Consider the following 22967-nt stretch of genomic DNA (forward strand, 5'->3'; position numbering starts at 1 on the left):
TCTCCTTCCTCAGCCTCCTGAGTAGCTGGGATTACAGGCATGCACCACCACGCCTGGCTAATTTTGTATTTTCAGTAGAGACAGGGTTTCTCCATATTGGTCAGGCTGGTCTCGAACTCCTGACCTCAGGTGATCCACTGACCTTGGCCTCCCAAAGTGCTGGGATTACAGGTGTGAGCCACCATGCCTAGCCAAGAAACCCTTAGTTGAAAACAAGCCAGGCGCGGTGGCTCATGCCTATAATCCCAGCACTTTGGGAAGCCAAGGTGGGTGGATCACTTGACGTCAGTAGTTTGAGACCAGCCTGGGCAACATGTTCTAACCCCATCTCTACTAAAAATATATTTTAAAAATTAGCTGGGTGTGGTGGTGGGCACCTGTAATCCCAGCTTCTCAGGAGGCTGAGGCAGGACAATCACTTGAACCTGGGAGGTGGAGGTTGCAGTGAGCGGAGATCATGCCACTGCACTCCAGCCTGGGTGACAATAGAAAGACTCCATCTCAAAAACAAAACAAAACAAAACAAAAAACCACGAAAAAAAAGACTCCATTTCAAAAACAAAACTAAAACCAAAAACACAACACAAATGTAGTATACAAACAAAAATAATTACTGTGTTAAACACAGTTTCATAGAAAATAAAAGACCAATCAAATACAATAAGCTGCCTTTTTAGATGGGTATGTTATTCTTCTTTTATAGCTAAAGAAACAGGCTCAGAGAATGTTATTTGATTGGACCGTGTTGCATCTCTGGACAGTGCAGCCGAGATCAGACTTTGTGTGTAACTCCACTAGCCTTCCAGGGTGCCTCTCATAAAGGTAACAAATGTAAATTTGGCCTAATATACAAAGTTGCCAGGGCAGCACTGGGTCAATTCTACATACAGTACTTTTATGTTCATCAAGGGAAACCTTAAGGGAAAGTGAAAATGCTTCTAGAAGGCGACTGGGCACCAGTGCCTTTGCTTGTTGCCTTTGGGCTCTTCTTCTAAGGCCAACAGTAACCTGAAATTATTGACTGACTTTTCCAATCAAGTGGAAAAATGGTACCAAGGTCGCCAACATCAGACAAATTCACTTTGAGGGCCTTATCTATGTGCCTTGAAAGACAAAACTGCTTTTGTAAAGGATACTGTATTTCAGAAAAACATAATCATATTAACAATAACACTGTAAAATGCTGATGTGTTGAATGCTACTTTAGAAAAACATGTTCAAATCCAGGGAAAAAATTTGATACAAAACTATGTATCAATTATCTAGCTAGCTAGCTAGCTAGCTAGCTAGAGACATGCTTTCATTCTATTGCTCAGGATGGGAAGCAGTGGGATTATCATAGCTCACTGCAGCCTTGAGCTCCTGGCCTCAAGTGATCCTCCTGACTCAGCCTCCTAACTAGCTAGGGCCACAGGTGGACACAGTTACGCCTGGGTTTTTGTTTGTTTGTTTTGTAGAGTCAGGGTTTCACTACATTGCCCAGGCTGGTGTCAAACTTTGGAGTCTCGCTGTGTCGCCCAAGCTGGGATGCAGTTGTGCGATCTCGTCCCAATGCAACCTCCGCCTCCCGGGTTCAAGTAATTCTCCTTTATCACCCTCCCAAGTAGCTGGGACTACAGGCATGCGCCACCACGCCCAGCTAATTTTTGTATTTTTTGTAGAGACTGGGTTTCACCATGGCCAGGCTGACCTCAGGTGATCCACCCGCTTCGGCCTCCCAAAGTGTTGGGATTACAGGCGTCAGCCACTGAGCCTGGCGGAGCACTTTCTTATGTTATTAAGTAGCCTAACCCAGGTGGGGCGCGGTCCCTCACGCCTGTAATCCCGACAACTCTGATGGCCAAGGTGAGAAGATAGCTTCAACTCAGGAGTTCGAAATTGGCCCGGGCAACATAGCGAGGCCCCCCCCATCTCTAGAAAAAATACAAAAATTAGGCCAGGTGCACACCGCGCCCGGCTAATTTTTGTATCTTTTGTAGAGACGGGGTTTCGTCATGTTGCCCAGGCTGGTCTCGAACTCCTGAGCCCAAGCCATCCATCCTCCCGCCTCGGCCTCCCAAAGTGCTGGGATTACAGTAGGGCCCAGCCAGCCTCACGTTTTATTTAGCAGTCCCTCCCTGTTGCACACTTGGATAGTTTCTTAATTTTTTTAGACAGGGTTTACCTCAATCTCGCAGGCTGGAATGCTGTGCTGGGATCATAGCTCACTGGAGCCTTGAACCTTTAGGTTCAAGTAGCTGGGGGGCTGAGGTAGGACTACAGAGATGGGGTTGCGCCACGGTGCTAGGCTGCTCTTGGCCTGAAGGGTCCTCCCGCCTCAGCCACGCCAGACCCAGCTCCAGGCACTGTAGCGCCCCAGTGAGGTAGCCAAACACCCGCCCCTCTCACGTCGCCGAAGGCTCACCTCTATGGTGTCGGCGAAGACGCGCCCTTGTGACGTTACGGAAGGCGCGTCCTTGTGACGTCACAGGAGGCCGACGCTCACGCGGAGCCAATCGGAACTCGCAGCGGGGCTGCTGGGTCTTCCAGGAGCGCGCATGAGCCCACGCTCGCTATGGGTGGCCGGGCTGGATGTAACCGGCTGCTGAGCTGGCAGTTCTGTGTCCCGAGGCTTCGGCCTGGCCGCCGCCGCAGGTAAGCTGCGAGGAGGAACTTTACGACTTCCCGGTCTTCGGGGCTGGGCGCAGCAAGGGCCAGACTCTGCGCTAGCAGGCGCTGAGCGCCAACCGGCCGGCACCTGTCGCAGAAGGTGCAACCGATCGCACTGTGGAGCAGAAGCTCCTCAATGGCCAGCGCCAGCTGCAGCCCCGGCCGCTGTTGTCTTTCTGTTGTTTTTCTAATTGCATGACGTTTAAGGCACGTTGCCTTAAAGTCTTGCTGTATCTTTTTTCTTCTTTTGTTTGTATTTTCCCTCACTTCCCGCTCCTGTGGTAATCATCCATTTTATTTGGTTTGGGTTTTATAGGTCTTGATTTATGCACTTTCCAGGTTGAGAGCTCACCTTTTCCATTTGGTAAGAAACTGAGCAATGGATGACGGCTGACTAGAAGTAGTCTTCTTTTTTTATAGTGATTTCAGCTGAAACAAACCTGTAGGTGCATGCTGTTCATCAGTAGTGCTAATTTGTCACTAATGCATACTTTGCTTTTCCCTTTTTGTGTGTGGCTAAAGCATAGTATAGCTGTACTGTACTTTGGGTGACTTTCTCAGTAGTTTTTCTTTAATGAATAATTTTATTTTTGTTAATATGTGATTTACAATATTACCTAAATGTTGTAGAGCTAGTTCCTAATATAAGATCAAATAAGAACAGACTAAATTTTTACTTTTTAATAGTAATAATATTGAGAAAGTATGAAAAAAATGTAGATGATGAACCACTTTTACATGTGACTCTTACAAATGTGAGCTAAGATTAAATGCTAAGATTATAATGGTATTTGCATTTTAATGTTACCAGCTCTCTACAGTTTAAAGTTTATGCATTTATCGATTGCTTATGTTTCTCACTGCATTCTTTGGCCTACTGGTTTTGGTTGTTTATAGCTGTAGAATATAGAATTCCTTATGGTTATCCATTTCTCCTTTTAAGTAGAGTGATAGTTGTTAGAAGAAAAATACTCCCCCAATGCTTTCTTCTAGTGTTAATTCTTAAAGTGTGATTGACTTTTATTTACTTTTTGGTGCAGTAATTGCAGTTCATGAGTCAATGTTGATGTCACATAAACCTTAATTTTTAATGTTTCATTGTAGTGATGTCTCAGGCAGAATAAAATATTTAATGTAAATTGTAGCAGCAAACATTTAAGTTATTTAAGTTAAACTTAAATGTTTAAATCACTGTTAGTGATTAGCTTATTTTGCCTTCCTTGAAGCAGTTTGTCCTAAATTTCCATACGTTTGCATTTGTTTTTGCTATTCTAAAATTCCTTAGTTGCTGGCTTTGACCTTTTATGTTGCTGAGTTTTACACATCTATTTTCTCAATTGCCATATCCTAGGGGGCTTGGAGTACCCATAATACAGTGAGCCCACCTTCCTGGTCCCCAGACATTTCAGAAGATCGGGAAATTTTTAAACCCAGGCAGCTTCCTGGCAGTGCCATTTGGAGCATCAAAGTGGTAAATAAAATTGCATTTACATTCATATATCATTTCTGTCTGATTTGTTTTGCCCTACTGGATGTTAAGAATTAAATTTCTTTTCTAGATTGAGCTTCCAGAAACACTTTTTAAATCTAAAAATTTTAATGTAAAGAAATAATATGCTTGCATTTAAAAATCAAGTATACATTTTTAATACCTCTTTTTATGGTTAATTCCTTTTGTTGTGATTACTACTGTTTTTATGAGGGAGAAGTCCTTGAGATGTAGACCAAAAGGTAATTAAGGACCTTTTCATTCATGATATCATAAAACTTTGTTGCTTAGAAAAAAGCAAAAGAAAAAACTCGATTAATTTATTATGTTCTCATGGAGAAGAAATACCAAAATTGTGGCAGATTTCATTGTCTGGTTAATACCTTAAAATGACAAGGCTTTTTCCCCCATGACATTGGTTGATGGCTCTGCCAGTCCTTGAAGTGAGTTAAGTAGTGTGATGCATTTTGAAGAGAAAAAAATTAATTTGAAAAAGTATTAACTCAAAAGTTAAAATACTTCATTGACTAGAGATGACAGTTTTTCTTCATATTCTATATTTAATGTTCTGGAATATGGCTGTTTAATTTAGACTAATCAAGGATTTTAAGGAATTCTAGATTATACTTTTATTTTCTTTCATGACTGGAAGAACTATTTTTTTTTAACCTCCCTACCTCCCCCTGATATCATCCAAGATATTGAGGTATAAATATACCTCATTTGACAGTTTGATAATATAGACCACCAATTTTCACTTACTTTTTTTCTGGGTCAGCATTTCATGTTCGAGAAAATAAATTGAGAGATTACTGTAGTCTTGATTTTTAATCACTGACTTAATTTTTCAAAAATCTTTTATACCAATTTAAAAACAAAACAAACTCGGCCCGGCGCAGTGGCTCACGCCTGTAATCCCAGCACTTTGGGAGGCTGAGGGGGCAGATCACTTGAGGTCAGGAGTTCGAGGCCAACCTGGCCAACGTGGTGAAACCCCGTCTCTACTAAAAATACAAAGAAATTTAGCCGGGCGTGGTGGCATGTGCCTGTAATCCCAGCTGCTAGGGAGGCTGAGGCAGAAGAATTGCTTGAACCCAGGAGACGGAGGTTGCAGTGAGCCAAGATCACACCATTGCACTCCAGCCTGGGCAAAGAAGTGAGACTCCGTCTGAAAAACAAACAAACAACCCAAAAAAACTAACCTGACCCCATCCATCTGTTGTTCAAAGAAGCTGATGCACTTCTCAAAAGGGATCTCAAGGAGAGCAGGGTAAGAGAAGATAGGAGTGGCAGTTTGAAACTGGGAGCTGGCTGTATTTATTACATCCAAAGGGAAAAAAGCCATTCCTCCCGTTCCTTTTGTTCATGTGTATCTATTTTATGCTTACAGTATCACCATAAATTTTTGACTTGGAAACCATTCTGCTAAATAGGAAATAAGTTCATTTCAAACTGTGATAAGGGCCATCAGCTGAAGATATGGCATATTATTTAACTTATTGTGAGGGAAACGTCTAAGTATTTTCCTGAGCATCTGGATAATTTTAAATAGACGTAGTTCATCTACTTAGGTAGGTGCCAGGTTTTTTTCAAGGAGTAATTAATTAGTACCAACAAGGGTGAGGGGGCAGGGAACACCATACTCTGGTACTTAATGTCTGAAATTATCAGGGAATTTAACACATTTTCCCATAGGTTTACTTCTTGTGTAAGAAGTCAGATAAATTATTTCCATTTCAAGTATTTATTATTCAGATTATTTAAAGCAAAGCTTTCACGAAGCCTTTTGTCAGCTTTCCTATAATCCTCAAATAATTTTTCCTGGCTGGATGCTTTGGCTTACTCCTGTAATCCTGGCACTTTGGGAGGCAGAAGCAGGAGGATCACTTGAGCCCGAGAGTTCTAGGCTGCAGTGAGCTGTGATCACACTACTGCACTCCAGCCTGAGTGACGGAGCAAGTTCTTGTCTCAAAAATAAAAGTAATAACAATAATAATGAATTTTCCTCTAAATACAATGGTGAATGAGGTAGAAATGTTGAGTTCATAAGAGAACTGTTGAATAGTGAAGGAAACTGACTTAATTTTAATGACGGGAAGAATACTGTTACACACTAGCAAAAATGAACTTTCGTGCTGATGTAGCAGTACAGAATATGGTTCCAACCCAGGGACGCTGGAGCCAGACTTGCTAGCTAAGTGACCTTGGACAAGTTACTTAACCTTTTTATTCCTCAGCACACTCATCTCAAATGGGGATAATAAAACCTACTATATGGGATTGTTGAGAGTAAAAAATACTTAGATTAGTACATAGTAAGTACTCAATAGATGTTAGCTAGTACTGTAATCACCACGAGACCAGTTAACGAGAGAGTTCTTCCTTATACTTACTCTATATTGAATACAATTTGTTGCACTTCGAAATATCTGGATCAGGCTATAGTTGTTGTCGGCACCGAGAATGTAGGAGTGGGAAAGAGAAAAATCATGCAAAGGCTTGCTGATAGTGTTCACAGTGACAGGCCTAAGGTATGAATCTAAGGTTGTGTAAGCATTTTATATTTAGATTTTTAAGTTGTGGAATATACTTTTGAAGATAAAAATAATAAGCCAGGTCTCTTAATACTTATCTAAAGAAGTGTTTGTGTAACATTTAATAAAATGTTTTCTCTCAGTGGCATTTGGATTTAAAAATTATTTTGGGCTGTCACAGAATGTTGACTTTTCCTCATCTGTCACATAGGGCCGTGGGTCTGGATTTCTAGGAAAGCGGAGACCTCGAGGTGCAGGACTGTCGGGGCGAGGTGGCCGAGGCAGGTCAAAGCTGAAAAGTGGAATCAGAGCTGTTGTATTGCCTGGGGTGAGGCTTGCTTCATGTATATTTTCTCTAATCTAAATGTCAGTTAATGATGAAAATCTCATAGCAAGTTATTTTGATCTTAAGAGTCATATAAATAGGTCAAAATGTTTATTTTACTGTCCTACTTTGCTTTTTTTTTTTGAGCCTCTGGTTACGTTTTCTTGTATATTTACTTTCTCATCCTTTCTCTTTTCTTACCTTCCTCTTTGCCTCCTTATCTTTCTATGCCAACCCTCTCTAAAAAGTCAGCATGTAATATAGTTGCTCTTTTATTTAAAAAATTTTAAGATTGATAGATATTTGCTTACTAACATGTTATGAGGCTTTATTTATATGTGTATTACAAATTTATTTGCTAACTACTAGCAAATATTTTATGTAATAACTTCGCTATTTTATTAAAATCCTGTTTTTAAAATTCTGAAATGTCATTTTAAGTATAGGAGACACGTGAAATTGTTCAAGTTTACTACTAAACCAGGAATAAGGAAGCTTAGATTCTCGTCCTTTTTTCAAAAAGAAAAATTTTAAAACCAGGCTTATTGAGGTATAGTTGATATAAGCTATATTTGACATGTACAATTCCATAAGCTTTGATATATATATATACACCCTTGAAAACGATACCACAATCATGATAGTGAATATATTCATCTCCCAAAGTTTCTGCATGCCCCTCTGTAATTTTCTGCATTCCCCCTGCCATCCGTCCTTGTCCCCAAGATTAGTTTGCATTTTCTAGAGTTGTATATAAGTGGAATCATACAGAACTGTACGCTTTTTGGACTGATTTATTTCAGCACAGTTATTTGGAGATTCATCTATGCTGTTGCATTTGTTAACAGTGTACTCCCTTTTCTTGCTGAGTATTAATAAAACGGTGGGTGCACCATGGTTGTAGACCTGCGCACTTCTTTTTTTCTTCTTTTTTTTTTTTCTGAGACAGGTTCTCGTTCTAATTCCTGGGCTGGAGTCCACTGGTGCGATCATAGCTAACTCCAGCTTCGACCTCCCACCTCCGTCTCCTAAGTAGCTGGGACCATAGGTGTGTGCCACCACACCCAACTGCTTTTTAAAAATTTTTAATAGAGACAGCATCTCAGTATGTTGTCCAGGCTGGTCTCGAACTTCTAAGCTCAAGCAATTTTCCCACCTTGGCTTCCCAAAGTGCTGGGATTACAGGCCTGAGTCACCATGCCCCAGCCTGTAGTCTTACATTCTTGTAATGTCTTCGTCTGGTTTTGGTATCAGCATAACTCCAGCTTCATAGAATGAATCAGGAAGTATATTCTCCTCTTCAGTTTTCTGGAAAAGTTGTGTAGTAGTGGAAATGTATCTTCTTATATTATACGTGAATTTATTAGTGAAACCATCTTGGCCTGAAATTTTCTTTGTGGGGGGTTTTTGTTGTGTTTTCTTTTTTTTTTTTCTTTCTTTCTTTTGAGATGGAGTTTCGCTCTTGTTGTGTAGGCTGGAGTGCAATGCCACAATCTCAGCTCATGCAACCGCTGCCTCCCAGGTTCAAGTGATTCCCCTGCCTCAGCCCCCTGGGTAGCTGGGATTACAGGTGCCTGCCAGCACGCCTGGCTAATTTTTTTTTTGTATTTTTAGTGGAGACAGTTTTTCACCAGTTGGCCAGGCTGGTCTCGAACTCCTGACCTCAGGTGATCCACCTGCCTCGGCCTCCCAAAGTGTTGGGATTATAGGCGTGAGCCACCATGCCCAGGCTGGAGTGCAGTGGCATGATCTCTGCTCACTACAGCCTCCACCTCCCAGGTTCAAGCAATTCTCCTGCCTCAGCCTTCTGAGTAGCTGGGATTACTGGCGTGCACCAACATGCCTGGCTAATTTTTGTGTTTTGGGTAGAGATGGGGTTTCGCCACGTTGGCCAGGCTGGTCTCGAGCTCCTGGCCTCAGGTGATCCGTCTCCCAAAGTGCTGGGATTACGGGATGAGCCACCGGCGCCCAGCCTGTGGGACAGTTTTTAACAACAAATTTTATTTCTTTAATAGGTACCTATTTAGGTTATCTGTCTCTCCTTGCATAAATTTGCATCTTTCAAGAAATTTGTTCATTTTGTCTATCTTGACAAAGGAATGGAGTTGATCATAATGTTTCTTATTATTTTAATACCTGTAGAATCTGTAGTGATTTCACCTTCCTCATTCTTGATATTAATAATTTGTATCTTGTCTTATTTTTTTCCTGATCAGTCTGGCTAGAGATTTATCAATCTTATTGATCTTCTTGAGTCAGCCTTTGTTTTGATGGACTTTCCTCTATTTTCTTTCCCCTTTCTGTTTTATTGATTTATATTCTCATCTTTATTTTTTCTTATCTTCTCACTTTGAGTTTAATTTGATCTTCTTTTTTTGTTTACTCTTATGTGTCCCTGCTTGGAAGGGACACTTGTGAAGTTTAGGTCAGAGCTTTCTATTCTCCTTGGCTTATATCTGTGGTCTAGGAAAATGAAATTTCTATCACCTTCTGGATAAATCACACTATTATCTATGCAGGCAACAATAGCACATATTTTCTCAAAGATTACCTTTGCCCTCAAGGTAGATTTTATTTTTCTAGCAGTCTAAAGGTCATGAAAATAAATTATAAAATAAAAACAGTGGATCTTCAAGCTAGATGATACTGTTTTCTTTCTTGCATGGACAATTATTTTAAAATATTTTGGTTTTTCTGCACTTATTATTTAAATATGACTCCCCACCCCCACTTGAATCTAGGGACATTGTAGTTTTCTACTGCAGACTTTGTTTCTAGTTTATACTGGGAATATATTGTTTATCATTTTCAGTGAAAGCATTCACTGGTTAAATTTCCTTTTAAAAATAATAATGGATCTTTACAATTTCTTTGAACTGCTCAGTGTGTATAATGTGTTGAATTTTCTGTTAGTGGTTGGGAGGTAGAAATAGATACTTCATCTCTATTTTAGCCATTTCCATAATTATATATCTCAATAGTCTTGTCAATGCATCAGTAGTCCTATGACTGAATTAATGATTACTTTTAGTAGTCACTTAATTTCTTACTGATGATGATGATTCTACTTTTGTGAATCATCTTGGATGATTCTCTAAAATCTTAGAAAGCTAATTTTGTTAATGCTATGCATATAACACATCAATACATTTTCTCTATTAAAAAAATTAAAGCATTATAGGTAGATCAGAATTTACCATTACTAACTCCTCAGTCCTTCTTATTTCCCTGTTACCAGTTTGGTATATTTATATATTAGGTTGATCCATATGAAATGGCCAATATTATTTCTGAACTGATGAAAAGCAGCAATTTCTTATGATTCAACCTATTATATGTGCCCATAGACTACGTATAATGACTTTGCATGTTTTTATATTATAGTGCTATACCTCACATACTGTTCTGCAATTTATTTTTTCACTCAACAATGTCTTTTGATAATTTCTTTCATGGGAGTCTATACAAGTTTCTACCTCCCTACTTTTAAAATGTTGCATAATTTTCTAATGTTTGGATTTGTCATTGCTTTACTTACTCCCTAATGATGAATATTGGCATTATTAACACTTGTAGTCATTAGGGTTCATATGACTATAAATTGCTCTTGTAAAGCATTATTACTATCCATAAAACTGCTTTTAGGCTGGGCGCGGTGGCTCATGCCTGTAATCCCAGCACTTTGGGAGGCCGAGGTGGGCGGATCATGAGGTCAGGAGACCGAGACCATCCTGGCTAACACGGTGAAACCCCGTGTCTACTAAAAATACAAAAATACAAAAAATTAGCCGGGCATGGTGGCAGACGCCTGTAGTCCCAGCTACTCGGGAGGCTGAGGCAGGAGAATGGCGTGAACCTGGGAGACCGAGCTTGCAGTGAGCCGAGATTGCGCCACTGCACTCCAGCCTGGGCGACATAGGGAGACTCCGTCTCAAAAACAAACAAACAAACAAAAAAACTGCTTTTAAATGTATTTGTATTGAAAAATACTGAGATGTAGTCCTTCTATTTACTTAACCAACCTTCCTTCCTTCTTTCCTTTCTTCCTTCCTTTTTTTTTGAGACAGGGTCTCGCTCTGTCACCCAGGCTGGAGTGCAGTGGCGTAATCTTGGCTCACTGTAACCTCTGCCTCCTGGGTTCAAGTGATTCTTCTGCCTCAGCCTCCTGAGTAGCTGAGACTACAGGCGTGTGCCACCATGCTTGGCTGTTTTTTGTATTTTTGGTAGAGACAGGATTTCACCATGTTGCCCAGACTGGTCTCGAACTCCTGAGCTCAAGCGATCCACCCACTTTAGCCTCCCAAAGTGCTAAGATTATAGGCATGAGCCACCACACCCAGCTGGTTAATCTTCTTTCAGTTGTTCCTCAAGAAAAGTAATTCAGTTGTTTTATGTTTTGACCTTGAACATAACCTGTTGTGTTTCAACTCTGTCTTTCCAGGCTTAGGTTGTAAGCTTTTTAAAGAAAGAGGATTGTATTTTATGATTTTGGCAGTGCCCTCCTTGTCTTCTTCTACAACTTCTAGTTCAGAGCTTTATTTTGTTTCATAATCACTCTAGAAATTATTAACAAACCAGTGGATACTTAGTGGATTTAGTCAAATAGAACTAAGTCCAGACTGAACAATCTTGGTTGATAATCATTTGGCTAATATTGAAATTTTGATGTTATTCAAAATAATATTCTAAAGCGGTGCTAATAGAAATATAATGAGAACCACATATGCAATTTAAAACTTCCTAGTAGCCACATTAAAAAGTTATAGTGAGCTGGGTGCAGTGGATCATTTGAGGTCAGGAGTTAGAGACCAGCCTGACCAATATGGTGAAACCCCGTCTCTATTAAAAATACAGAAATTAGCTGGGCATGGTGGTGGACAACTGTAATCCCAGCTACTTGGGAGGCTGAGACAGGAGAACAGCTTGAACCAGGAGGCAGAGGTTGCAACGAGCCGAGATCGTGCCATTACACTCCAGCCTGGGCAACAAGAGTGAAACTCCTCTCAAAACAAAATAAAGGTTATAGTGAACAGGCGAAATTAATTTTAATGCCTTCCATTTTGACCGATATATCTAAAATATTACCATTTCAACATGTAATATGTAATTATGTGCTGTATTTTATGTTTGCAGGACATCTCAGTTCAGACTAGCTACATTGCAGATCCCAAGTGTGTGTCATTCAAACAGTGATAGATTTGTGTGTGTACATACATATAATATTATCATTTATAGTTTCTTGATTAGAATTCTGTATAATCAAGTCTTACTAAGACAGGTTTATTATATTTTCTCATTACTTCTTTTTTTAATTATTATTATTTTTTTAATTTATGAAGTATTTATTGATCATTCTTGGGCGTTTCTCGGAGAGGGGGATGTGGCAGGGTCATAGGATAATAGTGGAGAGAAGGTCAGGAGATAAACACATGAACAAAGGTCTCTGGTTTTCCTAGGCAGAGGACCCTGCGGCCTTCTGCAGTGTTTGTGCCCCTGAGTACTTGAGATTAGGGAGTGGCGATGACTCTTAAAGAGCATGCTGCCTTCAAGCATCTGTTTAACAAAGCACATCTTGCACCGCCCTTAATCCATTTAACCCTGAGTTGACACAGCATATGTTTCAGAGAGCATGGGGCTGGAGGAAAGGCCATAGATAAACAGCATCCCAAGGCAGAAGAATTTCTCCTAGTCAGAACAAAATGGAGTCTCCTATGCCCACCTCTTTCTACACAGACACAGAAACAATCTGATCTCTCCTTCCTTTCCCCACACTTCCCCCCCTTCTCTTCAACAAAACCGCCATCATCCTCATGGCCCGCTCCCGATGGTCGCTGTCTCTTCGGAGCTGTTGGGTACACCTCCCAGACAGGGCGTCCGGGCAGAGGCGCTCCTCACCTCCCAGACAGGGCGGCCGGGCAGAGGCGCTCCTCACCTCCCAGACAGGGCGGCCGGGCAGAGGCACTCCTCGCTTCCCAGACGGGGCCCCCCGGGCAGAGGCGCTCCTCTCCTCCCAGATGGGGCGGCCGGGCAGAGGCGCTCCTCGCTTCCCAGACGGGGCCGCCCGGGCAGAGGCGCTCCTCACTTCCTCCCAGACCGGGTGGCAGCCGGGCAGAGGCGCTCCTCACCTCCCAGACGGGGCGGCTGGGCAGAGGCGCTCCTCACTTCCCAGACGGGGCAGCCGAGCAGAGGTGCTCCTCACTTCCCAGAGGGGGCGGCCGGGCAGAGGCGCTCCTCACTTCCCAGACGGGGCGGCCGGGCAGAGGCGCTCCTCACTTCCTCCCAGACGGGGTGGCGGCCAGGCAGAGGCGCTCCTCACCTCCCAGACAGGGCGGCTGGGCAGAGGCGCTCCTCACTTCCCAGACTGGGTGGCCAGGCAGAGGCGCTCCTCACTTCCCAGACTGGGCGGCCGGGCAGAGGCGCTCCTCACCTCCTAGACAGGGTGGCCAGGCAGAGGCGCGCCTCACTTCCCAGACGGTGTGGCGGCTGGGCAGAGGCGCTCCTCCCTTCCCAGATGGGGCAGCCAGGCAGAGGCGCTCCTCACTTCCCAGAGGGGGCGGCCAGGCAGAGGTGCTCCTCACTTCCTCCCAGACGGGGTGACGGCCGGGCAGAGGCACTCCTCACCTCCCAGACGGGGCGGCCGGGCAGAGGCGCTCCTCACCTCCCAGACGGAGTGGCCAGGCAGAGGCGCTCCTCACTTCCCATATGGGGTGGCGGCTGGGCAGAGGGGCTCCTCACTTCCCAGATGGGGCAGCCGGGCAGAGGCGCTCCTCACTTCCTCCCAGACGGGGTGGCGGCCAGGCAGAGGTGCTCCTCACCTCCCAGACGGGGCGGCCGGGCAGAGGTGCTCCTCATCTCCCAGACGGGGCGGCCGGGCAGAGGTGCTCCTCATCTCCCAGATGGGGCGGCCGGGCAGAGGTGCTCCTCATCTCCCAGACGGGGCAGCCGGGCAGAGGTGCTCCTCACTTCCTCCCAGACGGGGTGACGGCCGGGCAGAGGCGCTCCTCACCTCCCAGACGGAGTGGTCAGGCAGAGGCGCTCCTCACTTCCCATATGGGGTGGCGGCCGGGCAGAGGCGCTCCTCACTTCCCAGATGGGGCAGCCGGGCAGAGGCGCTCCTCACTTCCTCCCAGACGGGGTGGCGGCCAGGCAGAGGCACTCCTCACCTCCCAGACAGGGCGGCCGGGCAGAGGTGCTCCTCATCTCCCAGACGGGGCAGCCGGGCATAGGTGCTCCTCACTTCCTCCCAGACGGGGTGGCAGCCGGGCAGAGGCACTCCTCACCTCCCAGACGGGGCGGCCGGGCAGAGGTGCTCCTCACTTCCCATAGGGGGTGGCGGCCGGGCAGAGGCGCTCCTCACTTCCTCCCAGACGGGGTGGTGGCCAGGCAGAGGCGCTCCTCACTTCCCAGACGGGGTGGCCGGGCAGAGGCGCTCCTCACTTCCCAGACGGGGTGGCAGCCGGGCAGAGGCGCTCCTCACTTCCCAGATGGGGCAGCCGGGCAGAGGTACTCCTCACTTCCTCCCAGACGGGGTGGCGGCCGGGCAGAGGCGCTCCTCACTTCCCAGACGGGGTGGCCGGGCAGAGGTGCTCCTCCCTTCCCAGACGGAGTGGCCGGGCAGAGGCGCTCCTCACCTCCCAGAGTGGGCGGCCAGGCAGAGGCGCTCCTCACTTCCCAGAGTGGGCGGCTGGGCAGAGGCGTTCCTCACTTCCCATAGGGGGTGGCAGCCGGGCAGAGGCGCTCCTCACCTCCCAGATGGGGCAGCTGGGCAGAGGTGCTCCTCGCTTCCTCCCAGACGGGGTGGCGGCCAGGCAGTGGCGCTGCTCACCTCCCAGACGGGGCGTCCGGGCAGAGGCACTCCTCACCTCCCAGACGGGGCGGCTGGGCAGAGGCGCTCCTCACCTCCCAGAAGGGGCGGCTGGGCAGAGGCGCTCCTCACTTCCCATATGGGGTGGCAGCCGGGCAGAGGCGCTCCTCACTTCCCAGATGGGGCAACCGGGCAGAGGCGCTCCTCACTTCCTCCCAGATGGGGTGGCGGCCAGGCAGAGGCGCTCCTCACCTCCCAGACAGGGCGGCCGGGCAGAGGTGCTCCTCATCTCCCAGACGGGGCAGCCGGGCAGAGGCGCTCCTCACTTCCTCCCAGACGGGGTGGCAGCCGGGCAGAGGCGCTTCTCACATCCCAGACGATCGGCGGCCGGGCAGAGGCGCTCCTCACTTCCCAGATAGGGCGGCCGGGCAGAGGGGCTCCTCACATCCCAGACGATGGGCGGCCAGGCAGAGATGCTCCTCAGTTCCTAGACGGGGTGGCGGCGGGACAGAGGCTGTAATCTTAGCACTTTAAGAGGCCAAGGCAGGGGGCTGGTAGGTGGAGGTTGCAGCGAGCCGAGATCACACCACTGCACTCCAGCCTGAGCACCATTGAGCATTGAGTGAGTGAGACTCCGTCTGCAATCCCAGCACCTCAGGAGGCTGAGGCAGGCAGATCACTCGAGGCCAGGAGCTGGAGACCAGCCCAGTCAACACGGTGAAACCCCGTCTCCACCAAAAATACAAAAACCATTCAGGCGTGGCGGCGCGCGCCTGGAATCCCAGGCACTAGGCAGGCCGAGGCAGGAGAGTCACAGGAGCCCGAGGCAGGGAGGTTGCAGCGAGCTGAGATCATGGCAGTACAGTCCAGCTTCGATAACAGCAGGAGACCGAAAAAAGAAGGAGAGGGAGACCGAAGAAGAGAGGGGGAGGGGGAGGGGGAGGGGGAGGGGGAGGGGGAGGGGGAGGGGGAGGGGGAGGGAGAGGGACTACTTCTTGGTCTATAGGAATTCTACCTCTAAAGAGAGAATTAGGTGAATAATAAAATGTCATGACTCCATTTTACAGTAGTATCTTAGCATTAATATTTCGAATTGTTATTCTAGACCTTAGCAAAAATATATGTTTTGATTATGAATTTTCGGAAGCTTTCCAGTTAAGTGTAAAACAAGTGAAAAATATAACTTCGTATTTTGTGTATTTTGCTTTTTATAGGTGTCTACTGCAGATATTTCATCAAATAAGGATGATGAAGAAAACTCTATGCACAATACAGTTGTGTTGTTTTCTAGCAGTGACAAGTTCACTTTGAATCAGGTTTGAACTTGACAATTTACTGTCTTCCTCATTGAATTCCTCCTTGCACATTTCTGCTTTATCTCATATACACAGAGGTCATCCAATATTTAGCTATAGAGCTATATTAGTTAAGAAGGTATTTTTAAAGTAAAATTTGTAGGTTTTTAGCTTAGTCTCCATTTAAAATATGTTCTGTTTTCTTAACTTCAGGATATGTGTGTAGTTTGTGGCAGTTTTGGCCAAGGAGCAGAAGGAAGATTACTTGCCTGTTCTCAGTGTGGTCAGTGTTACCATCCATATTGTGTCAGTATTAAGGTAAACATCCTTAAATTGAGTTAACAAATATGTATTGAATTTTTATTTGGTTTTAGTAGTAACATGAGCTCCCAGTTCTCACAATTAAGTATTATGATTATTAAACATATGTGACAGTATTTAAGTACTTTAAATACTGCTTTTAAGGGTTTCCTATCTCAAGAAATTTGCTCCTCTATAAATCTTATATTGTACTAATATCCTGCTTTTGTCTTGAAAAAGTAAAACATAAAAATATATGCATCTAATTTAAAAGACAATTTATACTATTCACAAAGATTTTAGGTTTAGCTGATTCATTTTGTCTGTTGATTTAAAAAGCTGAGAACTGGAGTATTTAGTAAAAAATTATTAGCCCATTCTGTTCTTTCCCGCATTCTCTCTCCTCTGCTCACTCGTATACAAAAAGACATTTTCTCCTTATAGCCAAAAGAGACAAAACAAGTGTCATATTTAATGCAATGGGTAATAATCGAGAGTCAGCACTGCTCACTTTCAAGCATTTCAGGATAGAGGCTTTCTGGGGAACCTTTTAAGTGGTATCGTGTGCTTGGTTTTAAATATGGACAGGTCTCAATACTTTAGTAGTTGTATCTAAGGTTCTTGGTTTTTTCTTTTTAAGAACTCAGTCTTAATAAAACTTACATATTTGAATAAAGTGTCATGGCCACTGGAAGCAAGCATGGAGGTATAGCTGTACAGCAGAGGTCTTAAACTGTATACTCCACAAGTAAATCTTTTCTAGTACTGCCATACCATGTAATATAAATACTAACCTCAGTTTCAATAATAGGTTGTGAACCATGAGTGATTTTTATACCTTTCTCCCCTGCCCTTCAAACATCACTGTATTATATCATTGTCAGTAAAATGTCAGTATAGTAAGCAAATGAACATTTTCTCCTTGAGAATTCTTTGTTGATAACTACACTAGTATTTATTTTATAGGGTAATACAGGTTTTTGTGAATTTAGGAATCAAAATGAAAGATTGTAATTAATACTATCCAAAATAGAAGACTAGTACGGTTAATTTATGTAGTCTTTTAAAATTAGTTGCTCATGGTATGTGACTGAAAAACACAGAGTATATAAAGCCAATTAAAAAATAGAGTTATATATGCATAAAACATGTTTCTTTTCTTTGTACTTTATATTCTGTATAAAAGTTGCTGCCATCATTAGATTTTGTTTTTTAGAGTACTTAATGTTTTGGACCTAAGGAAATTGAATAAGGTCCCTTTCAAGATAGTAATGTATTTCTTTTAACCCATCCAACAATTACCGAATTCCCATTTTACAGATGAGTACGACTTACATAAGTTAAGATTGGACAATTAGTGCACTATCAAACACCTAGTTACTGGTAGAGCTAGAATTTGAATTCCTGTTTTTAAAAATTGTGTGTGGTTCCTTTTACACGATGACACTGTTTTGGACAGTATAGAATACTGCAGTCTCATTGAGAAATACAGCAGTATCTAGAAATATACTAGGGACATGTGAATTGGCTCAGCTTGCATTTTTATTGTAGGAGGCAATTGTTTGTGGATAAGTTTGATACCTTTGAAGCTTCTTTTTAAGCTTGCTGGGGCAAGTCTAGAAAGCCTTCACTCTAAGTTGGATATTTTCAAACTTTATGGTTTTAGAACCTTAACACTCTTTAAAATTACTGGGGACTCCATAGTTTTTGTTTATGAGGATTTTAACTATGGACTATTCAGCATTTTAGAAATTAAAACTAGGAACATTTTATAATACAAGACTACAGAAGCACAACCTGTACAATGTCAATGTAATATTATGATACAACATGTAGCCTCTGTAAACACCACTGTGTAATTGTGAATGAATTAAAGTGAAAAAAGGCAAATTAAATCTCACTATTATTTAAACTTGGTTTAACGTTACAGACCCACTGGGGTTCCCTAGACCACATTTTGGTAGCTGCGGTGCTACCATTAGTTTAACCCTATAGTTAAGACTTGGCCTTTCTGGGATCTCTACTGAATTCTACCTCCTGTTCACCAGTGTCTTTGTACTCTGACTGGTTGTGCTTCACTTGTCTTTGAGCCTTTTGCAAGCTCTGGTAATTGTGCAGCTTACAAATTCCCAGTAGATGTACTTTCCCCTGGTTGTGGGTCTTTGGGCTTCTAGAAGTACGGCTTGGTGTTCCACCAAAGACTTCAGGGGATCCTTTGTAGATTTCTGGAGCTCTTAGTCGTTATTGCTTCTTCATTTTGAGTACTGTCCCGCAAATTCCACTGCCTCACCTTCCCTAACCTCAGCGAGGCCATTGATTGTACTCTGCTGAGGTTCTCCTTGCCTGGGCAGCGTTCTGGAAAATGTTTCTAGGCAGGATATCATAGGACTCCCTGAGTGTTTCCTTCCTCTCAGGGACCACTGTCTCCTGTACTATGTGTTGTCCAATATCTGAAAACAGTTGTTTCATATACTTTGTCCAATTTTCTACTATCTTATGGGAGAACAGGCTGGTCCCACCTACTCCATTATAGTTGAAGCGTGTATCCGTATTAGATTATAAAACATATCTGTAACAACTTTGGACATGGTGCCATGGATGGAATCCTGGATGACATCTTATTTGAAAAAACTTTTAAAACTAAGGCTAAACTGGTTCAACGGAAGAAAAAAATGACAGTACAACCCCAGTACCTAAGTTAAAAGGAAATTTCAAAGAGGGAGAAATTGTTCAAGTGTTGAAGTACTAGAAGTCAAGAAACACAAACACTAATGTTTCCATTAGATTTGAGAATAAGAAGGTCTTGACAAGCCTGGCTTAAGCAGGTATGAGTGGATGTGGGTGTAGAGACCAGACTGTAGTGTTTCGAAGAGTGAATATAAGCTGAGAAACTTGAGAGTTTGGTTGTAAAAGGGACCACAGGTATCTGTGAAGAAAACTGAGTAGGAGTGAAGATAAATATGTTAAAAATTCTGCCACTAAACACCTCAGATCTGTCTGCCACTTTATCTTCAGGTCATTGTTTAAGCCAGGGGCAGGCAGACTGGCCCATAGACTAAATCTGGCCCATTTCCTGTGTTTGCAAATAAACTTTTATTGAAATATGGCCATGTTCTTTTGTTTACATACATTTGTAGCGGTTTTTGCATTACACTGGCAGAGTTTTTATAAAGTTGCGACAGATCATATGGCCCTCAAAACTTTCTATTTACTCTCTGGCCCTTTCTTGGAAATGTTTTCTGGCTACTGCTCTAAGCCACCCTGATCTTACCCCAGGCCATTTCTTTCATTTGGGCAAATAATATATTAACTTGGTAATCTAAGACAAATTCTTAAAAATCAATAAGCTAATCAAAATAACAAATATACATGTTTAAAAATCAAATGACATTAAAAGCCTTGTAATGGGCTGGGTGTGGTGCCTCACACCCGTAATCCCAGCACTTTGGGAGGCCGAGGCGGGTGGATCACTTGAGGGCAGGAGTTCAAGCAAGCCTGGCCAACACAGTAAAACCCCATCTCTACTAAAAATACAAAAATTAGCCGGGTGTGGTGGCTCATTCCTGTAGTCCTAGCTACTCAGGAGGCTGAGCCAGGAGAATTATTTGAACATAGGAGGCGGAGGTTGCAGTGAGCTGAGATCACACCACTGCACTCCATTCCAGGCAACAGAGCAAGACTCCATCTCAAAACAAAAAAACAAAACAAAACAAAACAAAACAAAACAAAACAACCAACTCTTGTCTTACTCTACCTCCATGTCTGAGGCAATCACTTTTAATCTTTTCAGGTCTTTTTTCTTGTGGTTAATGCTATAGCTCTAAATAATCAACTGATTTACTGCTTTATCAATGCTAGATTTTGTTGACTTTCTGCTATGAATAAATAAATTCTGATTTAGGTCTTAAAATACACCTCCTTCCTTCTCCCAATATAGTTGTATTACTATGGTTAGTTCAATTAATAAGGTGTTGGTTATGACTCAGTAAATGTTCACTGCAGCTCTAAACAGTGTACTGTGAGTTTCTTTTGTCTTTCATGGAGTTTTTAATAACAAGAAAGTAATAGTGACTCTCCATTCGTTCTTTGTTTTTGCCTACTATAGAACTATCATATAAGATTATTTTTTAAAGTACTGTTTTTTTCTGGGAGAAGTCCTACCCTCCTTCTTGACATTCCCTTCTCCTGCTCTGATACGTGCCAGTGGCTTCTAGGTGTGTTGTTCTCATCCTTAAACTTCCCTGGCCTGATGTCCTTTGTTGGATCTGTTGATTTATAGATCCCAAGTCTTCCTTTTCTTTATAATAGATCCTCATTCTGTTCCGCATATCTCTAAGTAACTTTATTAGAAGAATGAGGGAGCTGAATTTTGAGTCTTCCTGTGTCTACAACGTATTCTGTTTTCACACATAGTTGCTTGTGTAGCTAGGTTGAGAATTGTACTTTGAAAATTATTTTCCTGTAGAATTGGAAACTTACACTCTTCTAGCATCTGGAGTTGGGAAGTTTGGTGCCATTCTGATGGGTGTTCCTTTGAATTTAACTCTTTTATTTTCTTCTCTGGTAGCTTTTAGGCTTTCATGTACCTCATGATCTGAATTTTTATTCTGTACCCTCATTACTTGCTGTTTCATTATAATGTGGGCGCTTGATTGGTTCTGTTTGAGGATCCTAGTCTTTTGAGATCTTTAAGAAGTTCCACAATCTTAATATTACATGGTGTGGCTTCCTTCAGGAGTTTATTAGGGATTTGAAGTTTCCCAAATATTCTACTAACTTATACCCTTGAGAGAGAAGAGAATAAACAGAGGAGTGAATGTGAACTTCAGAATTCCTAGCTTCATAGTCTAAATAGAAATCCTCTAAGATCATAAAATGTTCCTAAGAACTCATGCTTTACATTAATTTTTTTGGTATTTTTTCTATTGATTCTAAGCATGGAAATGTAGATGGAGATTTTGTTGATGCGTTTTCAAATTATGTATCAATAATGGGGAAGCTTACTTGATTTCTTTAAAATCTGGTCACTATATCTATAAATATAGTGGACATGAAGTGTACAGCATAAGGTTATTATGTGGACTTTAAAAAGGCATTAAAATATGTGCCATTTTCTATTATTCTGCTCAGTAGGCTCTTAAAAGCGTGTATGAACATGCCTAACCCAGTATTGGGCCTCCGTAGGTGCTCAATAAATGTTAGTTGATTGCCTCTTTTCTGCTTCTAGGTACATAAGCACCATATTAATTTATATAGTATATTTGATTATGTTAGGTTAATGCATAAATCACATGGATTGGTTGTTTCTTTTACAGATCACTAAAGTGGTTCTTAGCAAAGGTTGGAGGTGTCTTGAGTGCACTGTGTGTGAGGCCTGTGGGAAGGCAACTGACCCAGGAAGACTCCTGCTGTGTGATGATTGTGACATAAGTTATCACACCTACTGCCTAGACCCTCCATTGCAGACAGTTCCCAAAGGAGGCTGGAAGTGCAAATGGTACTCTAGGGTTTGTTTGCCTTGTTAGTCTTTCAAGTTCAGAACTTTCTCATACCACTTTAGTTTTTAAAAATTAGCCACACCTATGTAATTGAGTAATACACATATGCTATGATAGATACCACTAATCAGAAAAATTTTCACGTACACATTAAATCATTTCCCCCATTATGTTCGTATGTAGCTTCCTGAATTATAGTAACTGAATAGCTAAGAAAATAAAATTGAGACTTTTCGGGAGGATTTGGATTTCAAGTGTGTTTGGTGCAGACACTGTGGAGCAACATCTGCAGGTCTAAGATGTGAATGGCAGAACAATTACACACAGTGCGCTCCTTGTGCAAGCTTATCTTCCTGTCCAGTCTGCTATCGAAACTATAGAGAAGAAGATCTTATTCTGCAATGTAGACAATGTGATAGGTATTGTGCTATTTTTTCATCTTTTTAAAGCTTTTCTCTTTGAAATGTAGCAAAAAAAAAAAAAAAATGGAAAATAGCTTTTCCTTAATCACAAGTTTTAGGTACAGAACTTTTTGCCATGTAGATTTTTAGTCACCTAGAAACTTACAGAAGTGATTTCCTGTTTTGAATTCTCAACTCCAGACTAAAGTTTTTTGTTTGTTTGTTTGTTTAAATTTAGAGACAGCGACTTGCTCTGTCGCCAGGCTGGAGTGCAGTGGCGCTATCCTGGTTCACTGCAACCTCCACCTCCGCCTCCTGGGTTCAAGCGATTCTCCTGCCTCAGCCTCCCGAGTAGCTGGGAATACAGGTGCATGCCACCACACCCAGCTAATTTTTGTATTTTTAGTAGAGACAGGGTTTCACCATGTTGGCCAGGACGGTCTCCATCTTTTGACCTTGTGATCCGCCTGCCTCAGCCTCCCAAAGTTTTTTGATTATAGGCGTGAGCCACTGTGTCCGCCCAAGACTAAAGATTTTTAATTTAGGCCTTTTTGAGGGTTTAGGAATCCCTTGAAATTAGATGGAGAATTATTGCCTTCATCAATGCCGTTTCTTATGAAGGGTTTCTGAATCTTTTAATAGATTATAAAAAATATCTAACACATTCTGTTC

At 42.9% G+C, this 22967-nt stretch overlaps 1 protein-coding gene across 1 annotated transcript in view; it reads left to right on the forward strand.

The window, feature by feature from the left end:
* Positions 1 to 2612: 2612 nt before the first annotated feature.
* Positions 2613 to 22967, forward strand: part of LOC129040099 (histone-lysine N-methyltransferase 2C-like) — a 108913-nt gene continuing 88558 nt past the window's right edge. Inside the window, 7 exon segments of the mRNA XM_063667966.1 lie at positions 2613 to 2634; positions 4001 to 4120; positions 6884 to 7000; positions 16016 to 16117; positions 16310 to 16414; positions 21712 to 21903; positions 22150 to 22313. Of these exon segments, the coding sequence (XP_063524036.1) occupies positions 16064 to 16117; positions 16310 to 16414; positions 21712 to 21903; positions 22150 to 22313 (515 nt within the window). The 5' untranslated portion in view covers positions 2613 to 2634; positions 4001 to 4120; positions 6884 to 7000; positions 16016 to 16063.

Source organism: Pongo pygmaeus, chromosome 6 (genome assembly GCF_028885625.2).
Source record: "Pongo pygmaeus isolate AG05252 chromosome 6, NHGRI_mPonPyg2-v2.0_pri, whole genome shotgun sequence".
In the NCBI taxonomy this organism is placed as follows: Eukaryota; Metazoa; Chordata; class Mammalia; order Primates; family Hominidae; genus Pongo; species Pongo pygmaeus.